General features: G+C 41.0%; 1 protein-coding gene across 1 annotated transcript in view; it reads left to right on the top strand.

Moving 5' to 3' along the window:
* Nucleotides 1-24,577, top strand: part of SVEP1 (sushi, von Willebrand factor type A, EGF and pentraxin domain containing 1) — a 334,296-nt gene that overhangs the window by 137,090 nt on the left and 172,629 nt on the right. The window contains exons 11-16 of the mRNA XM_063455268.1: nt 1,146-1,277; nt 2,791-2,985; nt 4,324-4,445; nt 5,529-5,637; nt 7,071-7,259; nt 13,348-13,581. Coding sequence (XP_063311338.1) covers nt 1,146-1,277; nt 2,791-2,985; nt 4,324-4,445; nt 5,529-5,637; nt 7,071-7,259; nt 13,348-13,581 — 981 coding nt within the window. The remainder of the gene's footprint in view (nt 1-1,145; nt 1,278-2,790; nt 2,986-4,323; nt 4,446-5,528; nt 5,638-7,070; nt 7,260-13,347; nt 13,582-24,577) is intronic.

Here is a 24,577-nt window from a genome sequence, read left to right on the forward strand (position 1 = left end):
ACTCAAATTCAGCACCCTTGTGGGTTCAAGTTAACCTGATCAGCACAGCATGTTAACCCCTCATGTATCATTACCTACCTTATTGAGCTTACTCTTAGGCACACAGCCTGTATAACTAACACCAAGACATGTTATCATCCAACTCTTTACATATGTGACATGCTAGAAAACTTAAACCTGTTTATAATATGCAAATTAAGCCTACACACTTAAGCCAGGACGTGCACATGCGCTACTCATCTTGTCATCCAACTCATTAACTTAGCGACACGATAGAAAGTTTATGCGTGATTATCATCTGTAAATGAGCTAACTTACACAAATCTACACGCACGCATACCCTCTACATCTTGTCACCTGACTCTTTAACTTGTGACGTGTTGGATAGTTTAAGCTTGTTAATAATATAAAAATGTGCAATGTTTTCCCTGCCACTGTTTGACAGAAATGTCAAAGTATACGCTGTTGTGATGTTATTAGGTTGATTTGTGCTCACATGCACAACAAAATAAAGAATTTCAAAAGTGAAATGTAGGAGAAATCCTTTTTTTAAATAGGTATTTCTCCCAGTCTCTACATTTGCTAGCAAAATTGCAAGCACCATGTATATATGGAATTTGATGATATTTAAAAAGAGCAGAAGTACAGTTGGGCATGACAGGCTCCATTAGGAGAATTTACTCAAACCCAAACACTACCTTAAAGGGACACTCCAGTACCAGGAAAACAAACCGTTATGAAATAGTGCCAACATGTTCACCCCTGCTTTTCAGTGAACATGCAAACCAATCAAGTATGTAATATAAAGCAAACAAAATTAAATGTTATACATAACAGACTTGGGATGTAACAACATAAGCAAGCTTACCGTGTAGACAGAAATGACAGTAATGAAGATGAATTTATTCAGAGGTTATCAGGTGTGATATCTGCATCCCACTAACGAGATCATGCAATAAATCATTACACATGTTTGGGGTTTACCTGTGATGTTGGTGGGCTTTGGACTGCTGTGTTATGGAACTTTCCCCATCTTGTTGAAAGTTGCAAGCCTGCCCCTGCATAAGTTTGTTTGTATAATTTGGCAAAATTCATAACTGCAACTATGAATGAGAAGTGCTATAACATAGATATTGCTTTCTCAGGTTCCCCATTAATTATTACAAAAACACATTCACCTGGAGACCCTTTCCCGCATGGAGAAACTATTGTTCAATACACCGCTATGGATCCATCTGGAAACCGAAGAACTTGTGAGATTCATATCATCATTAAAGGTACGGCAGCTAATGTGGTTAAAACGTATGATCCCTATTGAGCAGCATTTATTTTCATCATTTATTGCATTGTTTTGTTTTCATACTGTGTCATCATGATTTATTATTGCTCAGTGAATGGTTCATTAGCGTAGATCTGAACTTGGAAGCCATGTTAAATTATACAGTATTATTATTTGACAAAATATGCAGTTATGAGATCTTTTTGTGTTGCTTAATATATGATGAAACACAAATCTGAATTTTACTTTTGATTTATTTAAAAATATTAATTTACACTTTTATCTAAATGAAATCTATGTCTGTGGGTTGTAATACTTGTTAGAAATGTGTAAAAAAAAGATTGCCAGTGATTTTTTTTTTTTTTAACCAAGTGTTATTTCAGGTGTAGATAGGGGTCATTGCAAAATGTGAAGATGTACATGCAAGTTGCTGTCCAGATGCAAAAGATTTGCTTGTGGGAGAAAATAGTGAATGAGAGATGTTTGCTAAGTCTGTTCAGAAGAACTGGCCAAAAATAGGAAAGTATAGAAAGAATGTAAAAATAAACCAGTTCTAAACAGGTCGAGTCCTACAGATGTTGTTGAATGAGCTTGCCTTGGCAATATATAAAGGGACGAGAATATTTGATGTTTGAGATTACCTTGCAAATATGGTAAACCAAAGTGATATAAAATTTAGTTCCCTCTACTTTAATATCCAGACTAAGTATAACTTTAGTATTTTTTGAGGAGGCAATATGGGCATGTTAAATTGCTATTGGTAATATATATTTAGGATTCATTGATTAATGATGTATAAAATCACATATCATATATATTTACACATAGGTGTGACTGTCATTTTGAATGTGTCATTAATAAAATTGTTGTCGTCTTTTCAATCAAATTTTCAGTAAATAGTAGTTTTAACCATTAGCCCCCACAATATTTATTTGTTATGATTATTTCGGGAAATAGTACTTTCTGAATGGTATGGTAATATTTGGTTAAAAAAAAAAAGTGGAGAAAATTGTTGCATATAGTGTAGCTTGTATTTTATCTAAGTAACAGAACAATGTGATTTTACCATGCATGAATCTAAGGAGCATGCACGCTGTCATAGCATAACTATTATAGTATGTTACATAATTGTTTTTTTTTTTATAGGTCTTTGGTAAGAACACATTAGTATGTTTACTGGAGTGAGAGGGAAATTGTAGTTCTTTTGTATATGAAGTAAACACAGATCTGCAAGCTGATTTAATTGTATAGGGATTTTTTTTTTTTCATTTTTACAAATGAATAAGTGTTTTAAAATACATTACCAAATACAATTATTTTGACAAACTCAGATAGATTAAAAGTAATTATAATTGCATATTTGTTTCTAGCAAAATGTCTTTTTGACAAAATAAATTGATTATAAATATGTTCATTATCATTTTTACTAGAAACAAATTCATGTATGTATTTCTTTTAAAAAACTATATTTCTCTGTAATGATATTTAAGTATTTATATAATTATCTTCAGGTTCCCCTTGTGAGATTCCATCTACTCCACAGAATGGAGAATTTATCTGTTCCAAAGATGCTGATGGTGTTAACTGCTCCTTAGTATGTCAGGAGGGATATGCCGTTGCAGAGGGATCAGTCCAAAATTTCTACTGTGCATTAAGTGATGGGCTGTGGAGGCCACCATATCCAAGTGAATGGCCAGAATGTTCTAGTAAGTTTATAGTAAAAAAAAAAAAAAAAAAAAAAAAAGGTTATTAACAAAATACAATAATTGCATTAGAGACTGTATTTCATTATATTAAATGCATCATGTTGTTATAAAAATTTCCAACTTTATACTTTAAAAGTTATTTTGTAGAGTGGGGGTATTCAGGGCTTCATGCTTGGAGCTACCCACTAAGTACTGCTCAATGAGCATTTCTAAGCTTCCATGAATTCACCTCCAGAGATTCCAGTGATCTGTCTTAGGAGTTAACCAATATGCTTTAAAGTATGAATACAGTTATCTCTGTTCAAGTTTGCCCCTAGGGAGCGTTTTCTTCTTAACTGGTTTTATGGTTTTATAGAACCCCCAAAATAATATATTGCAAATACTCTGAAATACCAAGTGCTCTCGTGTCAAGCATGATTTATTATAACTACATATGCTAAGAAATGTAATAGGGCTTTTGAGAGGTCCACAATAATACAGTATTTATAATAAGCATTGATAAGCCTAATAGGGCATGCACATTAAAGGGACAATCCGAGGTACCAATACAACCTTAATGCATTTTATAGGTTTTGGTCTCGTTATTTTGCTTTTTTTTTTTTTTTTGCATGCTTAAATCTTTATTGCTTTTGCATAAAATAAATGTTTTGCAGAATGCTGCACCATAAGCCTGCCTGTTTAGCCACACCTTGCAGCCATGTTGTGAATTAAATGCAGCTCACTAAGGGCTGTTGAAGCTGAGGATGTGTGCATTCATTTTATAAGAAATTATTTTTCAGGCATTAGGGGACATGGCTTAGGAGGCAGGCGTGTAGTGCAGCACTCTGCACTATAAATATTATTTTTAAATAAATATATATTTTAAATAAATATTTTATTTTTGTGCAAACACTATAGATCTGGGCTTTAAAAAAATACAGTAAATTAAGTAGGTCAAAATATATAAAATGCATTAACGTTGTATGTATGGGTGTCCTGAGTGTCCCTTTAAGCACTCAGTATTCATGACTAAGACTTGTAGCATTTCTGTTTTCACCATTGTAACTGTTCTCTAGAACAAGTGTGATTAATCTCGTTGAATTTTATTTAAAAGGACTGTATGAGACTTGTCTGAAGAAGTTATACAATGCAATCCATTTTACTGAAACATCTATAACTGAGTCAATGAAATGCTTATAAACATGTCCTTTTTGTTCTTCTTAAATTATGTTTCCAATCTTTTGAAATCTCCTATTTCCATTTTCCACTCTCAAGTGTATTTTTAATGGTGTATAGTGCCTCTTTTGTTTAAGAAGAATATTGAGTATATTTGTTTCATGTGGTGTTTTACAATTCCAGTAAAGCGGTTTGCTAATCATGGATTTAAATCATTTGAGATGCTCTATAAGGCAACGCGATGCGATGACAGCAATATCCTTAAGAACTTCGCAGATGCTTTTCAAAGTTCCCTTGGTAAAATGGTAGGTTAGTAACATTTCTCTTTCTAGAATTCCTATAAATAACTGGAAAAAATTATATATATCATGAAACTGCATATTGTGGCTTCACTCTTCTTAAATATTGTTATCCTTTAACTGATATAACATTCATCCAAGTCAGGAGTAAGTAGTGTTTTCATAAGATAATATATTCCATTTAACGATCAGTACTTAATTTAATTTCTAAAGTTAGAGTAGATACCTAATATAAGCAAACGCAGAAACTGTGTGTGTGCGTGTGTGCATGTGTGTGCATGTGTGTGCATGAGTGCATGCACACATGGATATGTATGTATTGAAATATTCTATTTTTACTGCCTCTCTTGTTTTGGTCTATCTAAAAGGCACAACATTAAGTTCTTGTATATGATATCATATACCCAAAATAACGATTTATAAAAAGAAAAGTAAAAAATCAGGCATGATTTGTAAAACTGCATATTTCTAATAATGTATGGATGAAAAGTGCCAACTACCATCTGTCAAGCATCCATATTAATAAATGTAAAATTGCTTAGTAGGTTCATTGTGTTTTCTATATGGACATATAAATGACAGGTAGATTGTAAAATAGAAGAGTAATAGCTCTGACATAAAGTCAGTTTATCACAAACAGGCATACATTATGATGAATTACATTGCTTACTTTTGGTCCTATGCTTGATATATATCTTGGCATTGTATTGTTATTTTATATTGACATCTGAAATTAATCCTTGAAGAGTCAACATTCTTTCCCTAAGCAGAATATTAATCTATTGTTTCAATATTATGAGTAATTTCTATCATCAAGTGTTTTGATCTAGCAATTCCTTTGACTAATGTTTTATTTTATGTATATTTTATGCATGTCAAGATTTTATATTAAGATACTCCATAGAAGACACTGATTTAGCTAGTTTTTTGTTTGTTTATGCAAGAAATATATGTATGCAATTCAGTGTTTTGCTTGTTTTTAATGCCTTAAGGACACATTCTGTCATGATTCCCTTTTATTCAAGAAGTTGTGTCCTTAAGGTTAAAGTTCACTATTAGAAAGTTCAGTGTGTGTGTTGTTTCTTATAGGTCCCATCATTTTGTAGTGACGTTGATGACATCGATTGCAGACTTGAGGATCAGTATCAGAGGCAATGCCTTGAATATAATTATGATTATGAAAATGGATTTGCCATAGGTAAATATAAAGACAGCAAATAAATATTTTAGTATTACTTGGATTTATAGCTTTATCCCTAAAAGATACAATGCAATAGTGTCCCCGTTACTATTCCTTTACAGGTTTCCCCCACCACCACACTGCAATAAAAAAGTAATAAAATAAACTTTTATTAAAAATGTTCTAGCGCCGAGCCTCCCACTGCGCTGATCACCTTTCTGTGTCACATGAAGTCATGGAGGAGACATGGCCTCCTCTTCCAGTGTCCAATTCAATGACGCTTATAGAGGAACATTGAGGACATTATTATTATTATTATTATTATTATTAGCATTTATGTAGAAAGAGCATATTCCGTAGCGCTATACACTATTATAATGGTGAAAATTTAACAATAGATGTAATAATTACAAAATGTTACTGAAATAATAGGTTGATGAGTACCCTGCATGAAAGAACAAAAAATATGGAAGAGGTGGGGTATAAAAATACAATAAAAAGGGTAGTGTGTGGGGGTAGCAACCGAGTAACAGGGTGGGAAGTATTTCCCTTAAAGAGAGAGTGGGCGATAGGTTTGTGAAATAGACTAGGGGAGAGTCTGATGGGAGTAGGCAGACTGTTCGAGAGGAGAGGGGCTGTCCGTGAGATATCTTGCAGGCGCGAGTTAGCAGTAAGGGTAATAGCAGCAGATTGGAGAATGCACATGCCCTGCAAGCACTGCACGTGCATTCAAAATTCCGAATAGGAAAACATTGAATCTATACTTTCCTATGGTGCTTCCACATCACATAATGGGTTTTACTCAGTTAGTGCCACGGAAGTGCCTCTAGTAGCTGGCAGCCATTAGAGATGGATTAAACCCTACAACGTAAACATTGCAGCTTTTCAAAAACTGCAATATTTTACTTTTCAGGGATAGGAGGACAGGGACACTGCATCCAGACCACTTCATTGAGATAAAGTGGTCTGGGTGACTCTAGTGTCCCTTTAATGAACCACTTTGTGAGATACTTTTAGTAAATGTTGATAACACTTCACTTATTTGAAAAATTGAGGAAAATGTCTATCAATATATATTATCTATAAATGAAAATTTCAAAGATCAAAGCAAAAGAGCTTATTCCAAACTAGGAACTGGGAAGAATAGAAAAGACAATAGCAACATTTGAGAATGAATAGTTGAGCCTAGTTGGTTAATTTTGGGAAATGTTCTCAAATTGGCTACTTTATCAGATATATGCAATTCCTTCATCATTCCTCCACAATATAATAATTTAGCATTTTTTTAAATTCACTAACACACAAGGCTCCGCAAACAAAACATAAATAATATTTAATTTAATAGGCAATTTACAGTTAGTTAAACATTAGTGTACTGTAACTCAAATTAAGAATTAAATGCCTGGAATACAAATATAATATATATTTATTTATTTCATGTTATTTGTTAGGACCCGGTGGATGGGGAGCTGCTAATAGGTTGGATTATGCCTATGATGAGTTTTTCGAGGTCACAGAAGAAAAAGAAATGGAAAAGTCTGCTTCTTCTCAAACAGCACCAGTAAGGGTTAAGAGACACAGAAGAAGACTTAATATTCCTGTTGCAGATCAGAAAGTTAAATTTATTTTTAATATAACAGGTAAGAAATAAAATTGATGTGAACACTTGAATACTTTAAAGGTTAAAGCAAATGAACTAGTGTATTTTTTCGGTTTAGAGAATAATTATGACTTAATACATAAAAGCAAGGTAAACTGAAGAAAGACATAATAAGATTAAATCAGCACATCAGCAGCAACCTCTGGGTCTGAACCCAAGTGTGAGATCTTGTGCTGTTTCAGTAGGTACCTAATCTTGAATATTCACATACTATCAGGCCACATGCAACTGACCTACCTTCTCCAAGGCAATTAGGAACCCTCTGACACTGTGAAGAGCATAGTATATGTGTTAAAAGATTTTATGTTGTTATATATTTTGTTACAGTTGAAGGCCATATTGCAGCGCTAATAGAGATAATACAATGTATAGAATTCTGATTTAAGTACAAAAAAAAAGGTTATGAACAAGCCACTGATTAAAACGTTTTTTTTCCTTTATTTGACAAGCAGTTGTAGAAGTAATGTATGATAACTTGTTCATAATGATCTTCTTTGTTCTCAATACATGTAAAAGGGTTACAATAATGTGTGCAAAAGGAAAATAATAAACTCTTAAGTACTAAAGTAGACTTGTTATCACAATGTAATATCTATACAATTCACAAAAAGGCTCATATGATTCAGATTTGCATATTTGTTGGACAATACAGATGTTAAAAAGAACGTGCACGAACAAACAAACCCCCCCGTCAAACAACAAAAAAGAGTAGACAAAATAATACAAACACCTAAAAATACATTAGTACATATAACCTAATAAGTCACAGGGTCGCTATATTGCTTTCAGGGTCGCTTAAATGTTTAGAAAATACCAGAAAAATACAATTCGGGATACGGCTGTGTAAATCTACAAAGGTATATAAAACAAAATATAGTGTAATACAGTAGCAACACGAAATTGTGCGCAACAGTGTGTACACTCACTAGATGGAGACGAATAAAAGCATTCTTAAGGTGCCTCCCCCGAAGTGATGGGGGGCCAGGGATCCCTCTTTCCACCTCCAGGTAGTAGATCCAATACAGGACTTCCACAGGTGACGGTTTAAAAAACCAATCGATTTATTAAATAAAATAAAAAATAAGCAGTCACCATTAAGCATAGGATATATACAGCGGCAACAGGTCCTACGCGTTTCGTTCTAGAAGAACTTCTTCAGGGACCGCAAATATAAAAGCAATTACAATGTAAACATACATGTAAAACAAACATAAAAACAAAAACAACATTGGCTTCAATGTTTCTTTGAATGCTGTTATACAACCCCAGCATTGTGTGAAGTGGGATTTTTTAAAAAAAATTTTAAGAAAATGCTCCAATTTGTTGAAATATGTAAAAGTTGAAAATTTACCTAGCACTGGTCTCCAAAATATCTGTTAAATATGCAATGATATTAAGATCTGGTGATTGTCATAGAATACTCTTTGGAAATATAGGAACATCATCAGGTACTTCCCTTGGGGCTTCCTTCAATATGCTGCTTGTATGATAATAGATTTATCATCAAGTTTGTGAACAACGTACCTGTATATTTAAACTCTGACTATTTGTCTCATGTTAGTTGGCAGGTCTCCATTTAATTTATAGTTGTCCCATACTATTATGGCTAAACTTTGTTGCTGCTCTAATAATTCAGATTTACTGCAAAATTTGGCTTCTTTTACATCTGGTGTTTCTGTTATTTTTTCCTCCATCTGTATGCAATAATATGTCTGAATGTGGATTGTTTTACCACATGCTGATCACATATTAAATGCCTGATAAATACAAAAAGCTGCCTGCATTTATGCTTTGGGGTGACCCAAAAAAATTTTAATTACATTTTCCTATTTTTTTTAATTCAGTTATCAACTCAACACAATGCAGCATATTGAAAATAAACTCTTTAATTATGACTTATCACATTATGAGTACTCACCTCTTCTACAGCTTAATACACCCTATTATGCATATGTTTAACATTATAATTCTACTTTCTAAAATATGCAGAGAGGCAGATAAAGTACTCAAATCATCTCACTTATTGGAGAAGTAAAGCAAGAAATTTGCACAATACTCTTGCAAGGTTAATTTTTACTTGATTTGTATGTACATTGTGAGTACAGAACTTGAATAGTGTATACACAGGAATAGGAGACACACAGGGTTATTTACTAAAATCCAAATAGGTCCAATACTGATGTGAAGCAAAACCATCTGGCTATATATGGGGCCATTCAGACTGCAAAATCCAAAAATAATCATGGGGTTATTAAGATAACATATTAATAAAATGGTGGAATTTTACATCAATATGCTCCACCTACCACGCAGTTGGTGGGAGCATGTCTGCCAAATGTTTAAAAGTAGCGACTTGACAGCTATTGCAGCTTAGTTGCTATAAACGGACCGATCCCATGGGGGAGGACTTAGTGTCGCCCATGGTCCTCACACATGAGTGGCAGGTGTAGGTCCTAATAGTAAGTTAATATTAACAACAAGTTCCTAATAGTAAAATAGCACTTGAAGGAGTAATGTATCGCCATCTCAAATAATGGCTTCACCACTACCCCTAAAGGTGGTTCTAAATCCCCTAGCCATCCTAATAATAACTGCGATGATAGCAGTCAAAGCCCTTCTATGATAATAAAACATGTATTAAAGGAACACTAAAAGGAACATGTATTAAAGGAACACTTGCTTAAAGGAACACTATAGGGCTAGGAATACATCCATCCATCCCTAACACTATAGTTTTTTTGTGAATATTGCTTACCTTTACTCCCTTGCCACACTGGTTTTGCAAAGACTGCTCCTCCTCCCTGGCTGATATAATCAAGATAGATGATCTTAGCAAATCTAGTGTGCACATTCTTAAAATTGCCATGCTGCTTATATCAAATGCTGCTCTTGGAGAAGCATTTTATTGAGAACCAAGTTTGACTTGGTTCTCACAGGGAAAAAAACAAACCTTAAAGGTGTCTCTATCCTGCAAATTAAACATTTAATAAAATGTATTGTTAATACTGATTTAGAATACTGTTACAGATTTTAGAAGGATATATACAATACACATTATAACCATATCCAGTCCAAAACCAAAAGATACATAGTAAAAGGGCAATACTTAAACATTTAAATGAGAATCTTCCCCTTGCGCCGTCATCTTTGGTAGTCTAGGACAGTCTCTCTCAGTTCACCATGGCACATCTGCTTTGCTGCGCTGAACTCCCCAAAAGAGACAAAGAAAGAAAGAGAGGAGAGGAGCCCAACCTCCTTGGCTGTTTTCCTTTTACAGATTGAATCTTGCAGTCCTTAACTACATGTCCCAGAATCCATTTTCCCTCCCAAAAGTGGTTTATCCCTCCCTCTTTTCCCAGAGAGTTCCATCTTTACACAAGTCCTTTTCTTTGATATCTTCCCCCCAGCTATACTATAACGTTCTGTAAAAAGTGACCAGTTAGGGTTGGTTTCAGGGTAGATTGGACAGAATGGCTTGGGAAAACACAAACTTCATGAGTACACCTAGATGTTAATTACTCTGATCTTCTGATCTCCTAATAACATGCATGGAAAACTGGAAGGTGAACTGCTGGAGGGATGTAAGCTACTGTTGCTTTAGCTGGGTGAAACTGTAAACTTTGATCATTATCACACTGTTATCATGTAAATGACCCCGAGTTGTGAAACCAGTCACATACACAGAAAGTTTTATACAATATATGCAGTTTTGCATATCAATTTTTTACACAGGGCTAAAATTAAAAAGGCCACTGTACCCAACCACTTCACTGGGATGAAGTGACAGGGTGCCTTTAGTGTTCCATTAAACTGGTCCTGTTATTCATCCTCTTAAGGTAAATACGAAAATATAATCTATAATCTGTATTTAAATAAATGTATAAAGTCTAAATCTTAACAATGTCTGGCAGGCCAGTATGTATATTGTTTTAATGTAACTAGTAATCTAGAAAAAACATCAAATCAATACATTATCTAGCAATTTGGCTAAATCAACCTATATATACCATTACTGTGCGATGCCAACGGAAATCTGTCCATAAGAAATACATTTGCAATTAAACGAAGGCATATGTTATCTGCATGTCATGCTATGCAAATTGCTGGGAAATGTTACAGCGATAGTCATTTGTCTAAAGTTTAAAAGTTGCATCTGTAAACCATCAGTATGCAGATGTAATCTACAGCAACCGACATTTCATAAAGAAAACAATAGCAAAGCATGCTTTCACAATCCTGGAATACAATGCATTTGATGGAATAATGTAGATCTAGTTACATTTCTTATAGAAGTATGAATGAGTACCTAAGTATCTGCTGCATCTACAAACTTATGCAACTGTCAGGGGGCATAAACATGTCAAACCTAAGAACAAAATATCACGTCCTATGTCTGAACTTTAAAGAACGGGTAATGCCAGCAAGGATTTTATGGATCAGCAAGTTGTTAAATCATCAAGTGTATAGTTTTTCTACAGCTGTGCATAGGATCCAGTGCATTTGGCTAGAATGTGTCATTTAACATTTCCAAGCTCAACAAGCAAGGGGAATAAACTTAGCTTGGAAAGCATCATAAAGCACATTATATTGTCATGTGTCAAATTATCCACATCTATGCACCATTCCACTTGAATTAATCAGCGTCAGAATCCGGGCCATATTTTACATGATGCAGACATCTCGATCAAAGAGCTAAAAGCTATATACTTTTATTGGGTAAACCTGCAAGTGGAAAAGTGGACAAGAAGTCAATAGAATGATTTTGTTAAATATAAGTATATCAACATCATCTTGGAAATTTGACATCAGGTTATGTCCAAACTATATTTTTTATACATTCCCAACATACATTTTCCTAACCTATGATTGTTTTACTAGAACATTAAATGTAGCTAATCATTTTTAGAATTATTTCCCTTTGATATTTTTAATTTATTCTTGGAATGTTATAATGTTACCCATTTGTATTCTTAAGGGAGGAAACACTGACAGATCTTTTATAGTTACTGGAAATAACGGCAAATTAATCAGTTACCTTGGCTGATTATGTTGTTAAGGGGAGTATTTCTGTAAAATAGCTTGCCAATACCTTCAGTGATATGATTTGACAACCCTAATCTATGAAATTAATTCATGACAAACAACTCAATATTTTAATGGCAAACTTTGGATGGAACAGATGTACATTTCAATCCCCCTAAGAAGGGAGCAGAAGCTCTAGTACTTTATATGCAAGAAATTAAAGCTGACAGATTTCAGTCAAGAGTAAACTAAACTCATTGGCAAATGGGATGTGGCATTGAACTATGTATTTGGTTCACATAGACTGGCATACAAGCCAGTTCCCTCCTCTGCACTCCAGAATTGAGAATTCCTTAAAGGACTACTCCAAGCATCATAACCTCTTTAGCCCACTGTAGTTGTTATGATGCCGGGAGTACCCTTGTGGTGTTCCCTGGCAAGGATTTGACAAATAATGACCCATGAATAAGAATACGATTCAGCTTCTGCAGAATTAGAGAAGCCATGTGTCGATAAGGCTGTTCATTTATTGACTGAGACTGTCAGCTAAGCACTCTCAGCCAATGAATGAGCGCATGTACATACAACTCTCATTCCAGCTTAACCACTGAAAGCTGTCGGAGATGTAGTTACAATATAAAACATTTTACATGCTGCACATACAGGGTCCTTGCGCTACGACATCAAACCATTTCAAACCACTGAAGTTGTAATGGCACTTTAGGAAACCTTTCAAGACAAATGAGATAGAGTGAACATTGAAGGGGGCACATTGCTGCCTAAGAACATATGGATTTCCTCTCTAAATTCACATGAGGATATATCAGATAATTGGGTTCTCTTTCAAGACTGGTTATGGTGACCTGACAACTGACTAAAATGTAGATTCAAATAGTAGAGAAGGGAAATAAATCTTGTGAATTCAGTCCTCAATAAACGTATTTGTTGTATAGTGAAGTGCCTCCAGTAAGTGAACATATAATAGATACTGTTCTAATTATCTGTTGTTAAATATTGTTCTAATTGTGTGTTTTGTTTTGTTATAGCAAGTGTACCTTTACCAGACAGAAGAAATGACACACTGGAGTCAGAAAACCAACAAAGACTCCTTAAAACCTTGGAGACAATAACAAATAGACTCAAGAGAACTCTTCGGAAGGAGCCTTTGAACATGATTGAATTTTCATCAGAGGTTATCATTGCTGATAGTAACTCTCTGGAAGATGGAAAAGCATTTCTGTTCTGTAGACCAGGCTCTGTATTGAAAGGACGTATGTGTGGTAAGTAAGCTATTATATTCCATAGAAAAAAAATAAATATATATATATATATATATATATATATATATTTATTTGTAAATCTTTTTATTAAGGTTTTTTCATGTTGTCAAACGCATTCAGTTGGTAAACAGTGTGAAACTCGCAGGTTTCTGATGTTTGTAGGAACATATTATACAATGAGATATGCAATTCTCTGCATAAGCTTTAATAATAAGGAGACTCGCAGGTCTCTTAGCAAGGTGTATATCATAAATAAAATAAACCCTTCTCTCCTAATAGATCATGGAACTGACCTTACTCATACACTCAAATTGAGTAAAAATTAATTTATTCATAAAATGCAGACAAATATAAAAATATAAAAAAGAAACAGTAACTCTTGCATATAATACTATGTCTATAACGAAAAACTAGAAAACAGCCATATAAAAAATAGAGTCCAGACCTTATTTGAATGCTCGGCATCCCGAGTCAGCAAAGATGCATAATGCTGAAAAAATGTATGTCAAATAACAGTCCTCTTTGTAATCCGGGTGATGGCTGATATCAGTGGGAGTCAGACCTCTCCAGACGCGTTTCTCCGCTTCTGCGGCTTTTTCAATGGATCCATTGGAAAAAGCCGCAGAAGCGGAGAAACGCGTCTGGAGAGGTCTGACTCCCACTGATATCAGCCATCACCCGGATTACAAAGAGGACTGTTATTAGACATACATTTTTTCAGCATTATGCATCTTTGCTGACTCGGGACGCCGAGCATTCAAATAAGGTCTGGACTCTATTTTTTATATGGCTGTTTTCTAGTTTTTCGTTATAGACATAGTATTATATGCAAGAGTTACTGTTTCTTTTTTATATTTTTATATTTGTCTGCATTTTATGAATACATTAATTTTTACTCAATTTGAGTGTATGAGTAAGGTCAGTTCCATGATCTATTAGGAGAGAAGGGTTTATTTTATTTATGCACTTGCCTTTTATTATATAGGTTGTTAGGTTTCCTATCTATTTACCCTACTCTCATTTATTTCTATTCAATTAGCGCTCCACTATACACACTTTTTCCTAAAGCTGTATATCATGTTTACGTCCTTCAGATGCGGGGTTGTAAGTCACCAATACCGGTGTCCGGATGGTTGACTTTATTCGTTTACCTTTCAGTTAACAATGTGCAGATGTGTGTTGCAATATGCTCTCCTATAAGCCTAGGGTTATTTTTCTAGGTTATGCTATCGTTTCAGTCTCGATGGTTGTTGGTGCGGTCAATTCTCTCGTGTCTTAGGGCTGTCTGCAGTTCGGGTTAAGGGTCTTAGGGTATGAGTGGGGTTGGGGGAAGGGTGTGTCGTCCCTCTTTTGGTCCTTTTTACTCCAAATTGGGCCTTATCGTCTTCGTCTAGGTTCAGGGTGTTTGTGTGTGATTTATTGCATGGTCAGGTGTTTACCTGTTGGTGTGTGTAGCAGCGGGTTGTCTCAAGTGTCATGTTTTTGTTTATTTGGTTGACTCTTTTGTCTTTTCCTTCTGTGATCTAGGGGTAGTGTAGCTGTGGTTAAGGCATATTAGGGGTTGTGGGTCATGTCCCCATGGGTGAGTTACCCTCTTTCCCTTTCTCCCGTGTCACCGGTCCCTGGGTGATTCGGGTCTTATTCGGTGCTGTCATAGTCTTACCTCATAGGGGGCCCAGGGGTAGGTTAAGTGGGCGCTGGTCGCTCCTGCGTGAGCCCTGAGGTAGGTCAGGGTAGTAGAAAAAGGGGAAGGGGAATGGGGGGAGCTTTGTTTAAGTTATGTATTGTTCGCGTGTGTCCTGGTGTCCCTTGTGTCTCCTCTCCTTTCTCCCTGTGCTCGTGAGCATGTTAGGTACATGTACCATGGCCTCCATAGTTTAGAATATATATATAATCAAACAAACAAGATGTATATAACTGAGATAAGTCAGTATATGCTGTTATCAAACTATTCATTTATTGGATCAAAATAGGTAAATTAACATAATGAAAAGACATTAACACATGATACACGTTACCACTCCTTGTGTTCCTCAAGCAGACACAGAGAGAGAAAGAGAAAAGAGAAAGGGTGTGCATAGTGCAAGAATGAAGTACAATAAGAGAGAGGTCTTGTAACAGGATAAGCCCCCTTCATCTGTTGGACACACCTCTCTCGGTCATTCTTCCAGTAGTGTTCAAGACAGACAGGAGTGACTGCTGGGGAGAAGGGACTTGATGGGGAGTTGACTACTTTACTAGTTTTGCCTGGTTTAGCCATGTGCTTTCAGAGGACTCTATTATTGCCTAAGGGTAGATATACTTTGCTAAATGTGTGTTCATTCCCTTCAACATTGGAACACTTGACTTCACTTGCATACAGTTTGCTGTCAGTCCTCACCCCCTTATTATAGTAGCACTACAATCAAACCCAAAGAACCTGTTTAGTTGCATTATTATTATTATTATGATTAATATTACTATTATCATCATCTCATGTCCCCTGAACTCCTATTTTTCAAGAATTGGTATATAAACAGAAAGCCAATACAATAACTGCTGTAATGGAACCAAACATTAATCCCACAGTTTAGTTGTGTGAACCTTTCAAACAAGCAAATATACTAAAATTGTGCGTTCCTGCTAATCACATAATTGATGCCAGCTCACAAGACAATAAAGAAAAAAACACAGAACATATCATGGTGTTTTGCTATTGTGCAATTATTTAAAGGGACACTCCGTTGCCCAGCAAGCTAAAGTCATTTAGTTGTTTGGAGTGTTCCCTTAATATACCAGTAGCATAGCAGGAAACTTTATGAACAACATGACCAAGAAATATTTGAAACCATTAACACTCTATCTGTGACCTTTTATTGTGAGAGCAGATTGCTTCGCTTGGTATATCAAAATGTCAATCCCTGTGCGATTCCATTGTTTCGTGAGGCATCCACATATGCTTGATTACAAAACTTTTGAGAGGTTTATTTGCTGAAATTGTTGAAATCTGAATGGTAAAATATAGGCCAAAGTATCCAAGCTAGCACTATTGCTAAATTGGAGAGTGTTTACACATCAGTTATTTGTTTCTAAAGTTTGTGATTCAGATTACAATTAGAGATATTTTGCTTACACCTGTACATCAATAAATTATATTTAATACCCAATAATTCAGTGCACCTCTGTGAGGAGATATTGACTGGTGCAGAGCGTTTTTTTTTTTTTTTTTTTTTGCAGTACAGTAACCTCCCAATGCTTTTCAATGGGAAAGCATTGGATTGGTTAAGATTTTTAAATTTGATGATCTCACTCAAAGAGGCAGAGAATGTCAAGGCAGGGCCTTGATGAGACTGGAACATAAGGTGAGTTTAAACACCTTTTTAATGGGTGAGAGGGGACTGGTAACCGAAACTGCAGTTTTACAACTATAGTGTCAGTAATACATGATTGTATTCTTTGCTGCCCAAACAAGGCTGTCACGAGATATCAGACTCAGCTACCATGATATTAGACTTCATATTAAACCCATGTACCCACATATGATATCATTGCCAAATAAGTGCCATAAGTACAACAAGTTAATCGAGGACTCTGTGTAGTCAAATGTTTTTTTGCTACTAAACTTTTTCATAACTTAACATTTACTTTTTTCTTTTTTTTTTTTTATGTATTACAATAATATGCTAAAACACAAATACTGGGGGGGCGTGGCTAGCCGTGCATGGAGTGAGTCGCACATCGCCGGAGCTCCGCGAACCCGGACCACATAGCCCCTTATAAATGCTACGTTTCACGCCTAATATGGGGAGAACGAAACGCCAGGGCACCCCAGGACCCTCAAGCTCGAGCCCACCGAGGAAAAACACCGGACCGCTGGATGATTTCCTTGCCTACCCGGACGGCCCCCGAGCCGCGAAACACGCGGACAAAATGGCGGCCGTGTCTCCGGACTTGGACAACAACGCGGGTTTGGAACCAGGCCCGGTGGGGAGTGACCAGTTATCTCACATTACCGCAGAACTGGCCTCTATATCAGCCAACATGCTCTCCAAAAGCGACAAAACTGCGCTAGTAACGGAGCTGCGAGCAGCGATCAGAGAGGAAATCCAGGAGGTGCGCAGAGATCTCACTGCCCTGGAGGAAAGAGTTACGGAACTGGAAGGGGAGAATATCAGGGCCATCCAGCACTCCCAAACTGCCGATCATGCCACTGCTAGACAAGGCTCGGTTCTACTAGAGCTCCGTAGACAAGTGGAAGATTTGGATAATAGGGGGCGACGAAACAACATTAGAGTTAGAGGCCTACCGGAGGCAGAGCATGAAAACCTGGACACAGCTCTCAAGCAGCTTTTTACCCATATTTTGGGTGCTGACGCCCCGGATGACTACCAGATTGAACGAGCCCACAGGGCCCTTCGCCCTCCCAGAAGAGATGGCCTTCCACGCGACGTCATTTGTTGCCTCCTGTCCTTCCAACTCAAAGACGCCATCATGAGGGCCGCACGTGCTCAGACTATCGTCTTTCAAGATGCTGCAGTCTCGCTTTACCAGGACCTGTCAGCCCTTACCCTGGATGCAAGGAGGGCGCTACGGCCACTCACGCACATTCTGCAGGAGAAACGCATACCCTACAAGTGGGGATTCCCCTTCAGCCTCCAAGCCAAACGGGGGAATACATGGTGCTCCCTGAGATGGCCTAACGACATACCCAGCTTCCTGAGATCGATGGACCTACCGCCGGTCACCATCCGCAACTGGATACTAGACCAACCTCCACCACGCGCGGAACACCCAGAGGTACCCGCACAGCTCCGTAGCCAAGCACGTAGAGACACACAGCCTCTCCGATGGGGAGGCCCTAACGGGCCCGAAGAATAACCGATCACGCATCAACCCGGCCCCGGTGACACCTGACCCCCCTGTGATTGCTCCTGTAAGCGGACGTACCTGCCTAACGACATCGATGACAGCTAAGTACTCATTCTACATTACACACGGGGTACACTGTTGTTTTCTAGCCCACGCAGACCACCGGGGCCCGGGGTCGGACACCCGGGGACACTTAAAGTAACTAGGGGAGACCCGAGTTGGCCACGTTTTCTACAGCATTTGGGTGGGGTACGGGTGCGGACCCTTATAATACTGCTCCAGATCGGCCGCAAACGAATCTCCTCATTTGAACGCTACCCAGGGCCCGACTGACCCCCCGCCCGGCTGCCTATGTTGGATTGCAAGCCTCCCCGATAATGATTAGAGCCCACGGGAACCAATTACCTCCTCAACTGTTAGACGGGGGGGACCCAGTGCTAGGTGGGGGCTGGGTGCTGGTGGGAAGGGGGGATTTGGATTGGTTTCGTATGTTTTATTGTATGTTTTATTGCATATCGACAGTTCTATTATTTATTGTGTATGCTACCAGTAGTTTAGTTTAACCTGAAACCTATTGCCCATGCAGTTGCTAAACGTGCCTCTTAATAGTTGCTGGCCCGGCCCGACCCCGACATGCTCCCCAGATTGGTACCGGGGCGGCAGCTCCGCTCCTGGGTTGGGGGTTGGAGGGAGGGGGGAGACCTAGGGGAAGCTTGGCCCGCGCCTGAATAGCTCATCCGGCACATGGCGTGTCATGTCAGCTAACGCACGCACCGCCCACGCTCTACCGGGCGCCGCGCAGTTCCGGACCAGCCTCTACACCCGCTACCGGACTGCCGATGCCCTTAATGCCCGAGAGACAGGGCAGACCCCTCCTCTGCCCAGTGGCTAGGATAGAGACGCCAAATGTACCCGGGGAGCTTGATCTTGTCTTATTTGCTGTATATTCAACTGTTGTAAATAATAGCGAAATATGGTTTGAATGGTATGCTCCCTGCAAACTACTGTACCCCCCATTGGACTGTGCCTTCTCTCTGCCCCGCCCACCGCCCCAGGCACCCTCCCCCCCCACAGGGAAACACACTTGACGCGACCGGGCCTCCCTACGACTCCTGCCGTCCAGCAGCCCTGACTGCCGACCTACTTCACCGAACGGGCCCACATGGACACCTTTCCTGCCCTTACACAGACCGCCATCCCCGCAGCTGTTGCTCCCCCCTCCTGCACTGACCGGAACGACCCGTGAACGACAATCTAACCACCCTGACGTGGTCCGTGGGAACGTGACACCCGGTACCACCAGACGGTTCTCACACACTCGACTTCCAGACCTCCCAGCAACTGACCCACCTGTATATAAGGTCCTCTTCTCTGGACCTAGGGCCACGGTTGCCTATAACCCCTGACCCCCTACTAGGTGCCCCCCCCTCCCAGCCTTCTCTCCTCATCCCCCCCCTTACCTCTCCTCCCCCTACCACTCCCTAGCCTGCCCTTCTTATACCACCCCCCCGTCGGAACCCCACGGTCCGACCCCCCCGCAGCTTGAGCCTGTGCTCAGCCATGGCATCGGGCTATCGGCCTGCACCTTTACTCCTCAGGACGCATAATGTCCGAGGCCTTAACACCCCCGAAAAGCGGAAACATTTACTACGCTCCCTCTGGGCTCAGAGGACCTCGGTGGCATTCATCCAGGAAACACACCTGAAAGGGGGGGACGCCCCCCAGATCAGGGATAAACGATACCCCCTAGGCTATTATGCCAATCATCCCGACGCCAAACGCGCAGGGGTTGCCATTATTTTCTCCCATAACACCCCTTTTACATGCACCGCCTCACAGGCTGACCCCCTGGGTAGATATATATTTGTTAAAGGCGAAATTGCCGACCATAAGTACACCTTCGCTACGGTATACTGCCCTAACAAGGGACAGCACCGGTTCTTGACTAAAACCCTCACGCTGTTAGACAAATTCCGAGAAGGCACGCTGATTCTGGCCGGAGACCTCAACATTCCACTGGACCCACGGATGGACTCGTCCATGGGTACCAGCGCCATTCCCCTACACTGTATACGTCAAGCTAAACAATCCCTGGCTAAATCAGGCCTAATTGACTGCTGGAGGGTGGTGCACCCAGAGGACAGGGATTACACTTGCTACTCGGCCGCCCACGCCAGATACAGTAGAATAGATTACATCTTCCTCGCGCAGGAATACCTCCCCTTCCTAATAGACTCCTCCATTGGCATACAACATGACTCGGACCACGCACCGGTCCAGGTTACCCTCAAATCACCGCTTTTTAAACCCAATGAACACCACTGGAGACTTAACGAGAACGTACTGACGGACAACGAAACTACCGCACGCGTAGCCCAAATATTGACCCAATATTTTGACGAAAACGACACGCCGGATGTCGCCCCCCTCACTGTCTGGGAGGCACATAAATGCGTCATACGGGGACACTTGATTAGTCTATGCACCCAACGGAAGAGGGAACATGCCGCTAAGATACAAGACCTGACACGCGAAATAGCTTCCCTTGAGACGCGACATAAGACTGACCACGCAGAAGACATCTACCGCCACCTCACAGACGCGCGAAGACGGCTTAAAGACCTCCTATCCCAGAACTTATTACTCACCATTCGCAAATCCAACAGACATTTCTACGAGTTTTCAGACAAATGCGGTAGGACACTGGCACGCACCCTGACACAGAGACAGAGACAGCACCACATACACCAGGTCAAGGGACGGGACGGGACAATGAAAAGGTCACCGACTGATATACTACAGACTTTTAGGCTCTTCTATGAAGAGCTCTACAACATCGACAACACTACCCGACGTACTGACGCGCCCCAACACCTGCGCAACATAGAGAACTTCCTCACGGAACACGTAGGCCGCACGCTACCAGAGGGCCTGGCCGAGGAACTAGAACAACCACTCACAGTGGAAGAGTTAGCCGCTGCGCTTAAGCGATCTAAAACCCACAGGGCCCCAGGCCCGGACGGTTTACCCGTCTCGTATCTGCGCAGGTTCGGGGACGTGCTGCTCCCACGCCTGGTACTAGGCTTCAACTCTCTGCTAGAAGAGGGTCGGTTCCCAACAGACACTTTACGCGCCACCGTGACGGTCATTCCAAAGGAGGGCAAAGATCCCGCTGAATGCGGGAGCTACAGACCGATCTCCCTCCTTAACGCAGACCTCAAGCTCTTCGCCAAGGCCATAGCCATGAGACTTTCCCGAGCTCTCCCTACCCTTATCCACCCGGATCAGGTGGGATTCATCCCGGGACGTGAGGCGCGCGATAACACTATCCGGGCCCTACACATGATCCATTCTGCCCGGTCGACGAAGAAGAACCTAATCCTGGTCTCCACAGATGCGGAGAAGGCCTTCGACCGGGTAGATTGGCTATACCTCGAAGCCACCCTTCGCCATATGCAATTTGGCCCCAATATCCGCTCATGGATCCTCTCCCTGTATACAGACCCTACGGCCCGCATTCGGGTGAACGGCGCTCTCTCGGCCCCCTTTTCCATCCGGAACGGAACTAGACAAGGGTGTCCCCTGTCCCCCCTCCTGTTTGCCCTCACTCTGGAACCTTTTCTAGAGGCGGTCAGACGGGATGGGGGTATCAGCGGATACCGACTCCACCAATCGGAACATAAGGTTGCGGCCTACGCAGACGATATGTTATTCTTTTTAGACAACCCCACGATCTCTTTCCCCAACCTTCTCCGTGCCTTCAGGACCTTTGGCGACATATCCAATCTGAAACTCAATATGAGCAAATCGGAAGCCCTACCGATATCCCTCGCAGCTGAGAGGGTCGCTCACTTAAAATCCCAGTTCCGCTTCTCGTGGTGTGACTCCAAACTTAAATATCTAGGCGTATGGCTGCCCAGCGACCTATCATCCCTGTTTCGACTGAACTTCCTCGCCATACTCGCGGTGATACAGTCAGACCTGCAACGATGGAGGAATCTTTATGTCTCCTGGTTCGGACGAATCAACGTTGTAAAAATGAATATACTCCCGCGCCTCTTGTACCTGTTCCAGGCTATCCCCATCACTATCCCCAAGTCATACTTTCAATCGCTAAACACAGCCATACGGCAGTTTGTATGGAATGGGAAGGCAAGCAGGATTAGCAGAGCACTATTAGAACGCCCCAAACGTAAAGGAGGCGCAGGCCTCCCTTCCCCTCAAGGGTACTACCACGCGACACACCTGCTCAGGGTGATAGACTGGCACGCCCACCCCACGGCTAAGCAGTGGGTCCCCATTGAACAGGCACAGGCGGGGGGCGCTCTCCCATCCCGCCTGTGGCTCAGCTCTCTCACTTTAACTTCGCTACAAACGGGCAACCCTCTGATCGACGCCACATTGCGAGTATGGTGCTCACTACGGTATACGCGCCAGCTCACCACCACCGACAGCCCCCTTACACCCATTACCCACAACCCGGAGGTGGGTGGAGGTCTCACGCCAGCAGACCTGCGCTCCTTCACCTACTCAGACTGGCTTAGCTTCCGACAGCTCCTACAGGGACACCGACTCCTACCCCTTACGACCATCCTGGGAGACAAGACCCCCACGGGTCTAGACTACTTCCACTATGCTCAGATAAGGGCCTACTATAACGCCTTCTCGAACAAAATGTGCCTACACAGACCCCCCACACAGTTTGAGTCAATGTGCACCGCCCGAACCCACCCGGACAAGGGAATATCATTGCTGTACGCGACATTGCTTGATAGCGAACACCAGACACACCCTAGATATATAGCTAAATGGGAAGAGGAAACAGGGACCGCACTCACGGACCGGGACTGGGACAAGATTTTTGCACTTACACACAAAACCTCCATCAGCTCTAAGTTTCAGGAAACAGGCTTTAAGATACTCACGCGCTGGTATAGAACCCCCGACGTTGTACACCGTATAGACCCGGAATCCCCTAAGGAATGCTGGAGATGCGGTAGCAAGGACGGTTCCTTCCTCCACATTTGGTGGGCTTGCCCCGACATTGTGCCTTTTTGGACGCAAATCAGAGAAGCCGTCCGTCTTATAACAGACATCACCCTCCCCTTTCACCCTCTCACCATGCTATTACACCACACGGACATGTCTATCGCGGCCTACAAGAAATCCCTGGTTAGACACCTCTTGAACGCAGCCTTAGTATTGATCCCCACCCAGTGGAGACAAAAGGGTGCACCCACCTTCCAGCGGTGGCTAGACAAAGTGGGGGAGATACACCACATGGAATCACTCACGGCTGCCCTACAGGGCAGACTGGAGAGGTGCGACCGCGCCTGGATGCCATGGCTGTGGTACCTCATGATGGATGGGACTGGGAACCGTGGATCCTCCTCCCCCCCCCCCTCTTCCCCACCCCCCCTCTCCTCCCCTCCCCCCCCCGCTCACCTGCACTAAAACACCGACCATAAACCGCCCACACCTTGCCTTCCCCTTCACACCTGTCACTCACACCCAGAACTCGGACACAGAACTGTTGAACCCTCACATCCTGGCCTGCACGGCCTCCCTCAAGTTGGTTCGCCGACTGGACAGACTCTGACCGTCCCAGATTCCTTGACAGCTGGGACGGACGACCCCTACCTATAACCGCCAGACTGCTCCGTAACTACCTCCAGACTTGGTATCGGGACATAGGCGCATACCTTTACCCCATCATTTGGTACCCCATACCCCGTTCGCTGACTGTCACAGTTTGCATTCACGTAAGAGGAGTTCACGACTCACACTACAACTGAGCCGAGTGACCCCGCATGTGATTCATACCTGGTTTTATTGTTGTCAGCTACTAGAACGGAAACTCCCTAATGTTGGCAGATTCTTGCCCCAAACCCTTTTTGTATTCTACACCACACCCTTGATTAACCTATGTACGCATCAATGACTTGCAGTTACCCACATCTGTCTTATATTACATACTCTGGACCACAAGCAGACTTCTGTGGCTCCCTGCAGATGCACTAACCAACCTGCCTATCAGTTGCTTCCTATGTTTATTTAAAAGGCTCCGTATGGGGCTCATTTTTGCTGTAACTCTGCTATGTTGTAAACCCTTCTGCCACACACCGGAGTTTTACATATATGTCTATAA

Source organism: Pelobates fuscus, chromosome 5 (assembly GCF_036172605.1).
Source record: "Pelobates fuscus isolate aPelFus1 chromosome 5, aPelFus1.pri, whole genome shotgun sequence".
NCBI lineage: Eukaryota > Metazoa > Chordata > Amphibia > Anura > Pelobatidae > Pelobates > Pelobates fuscus.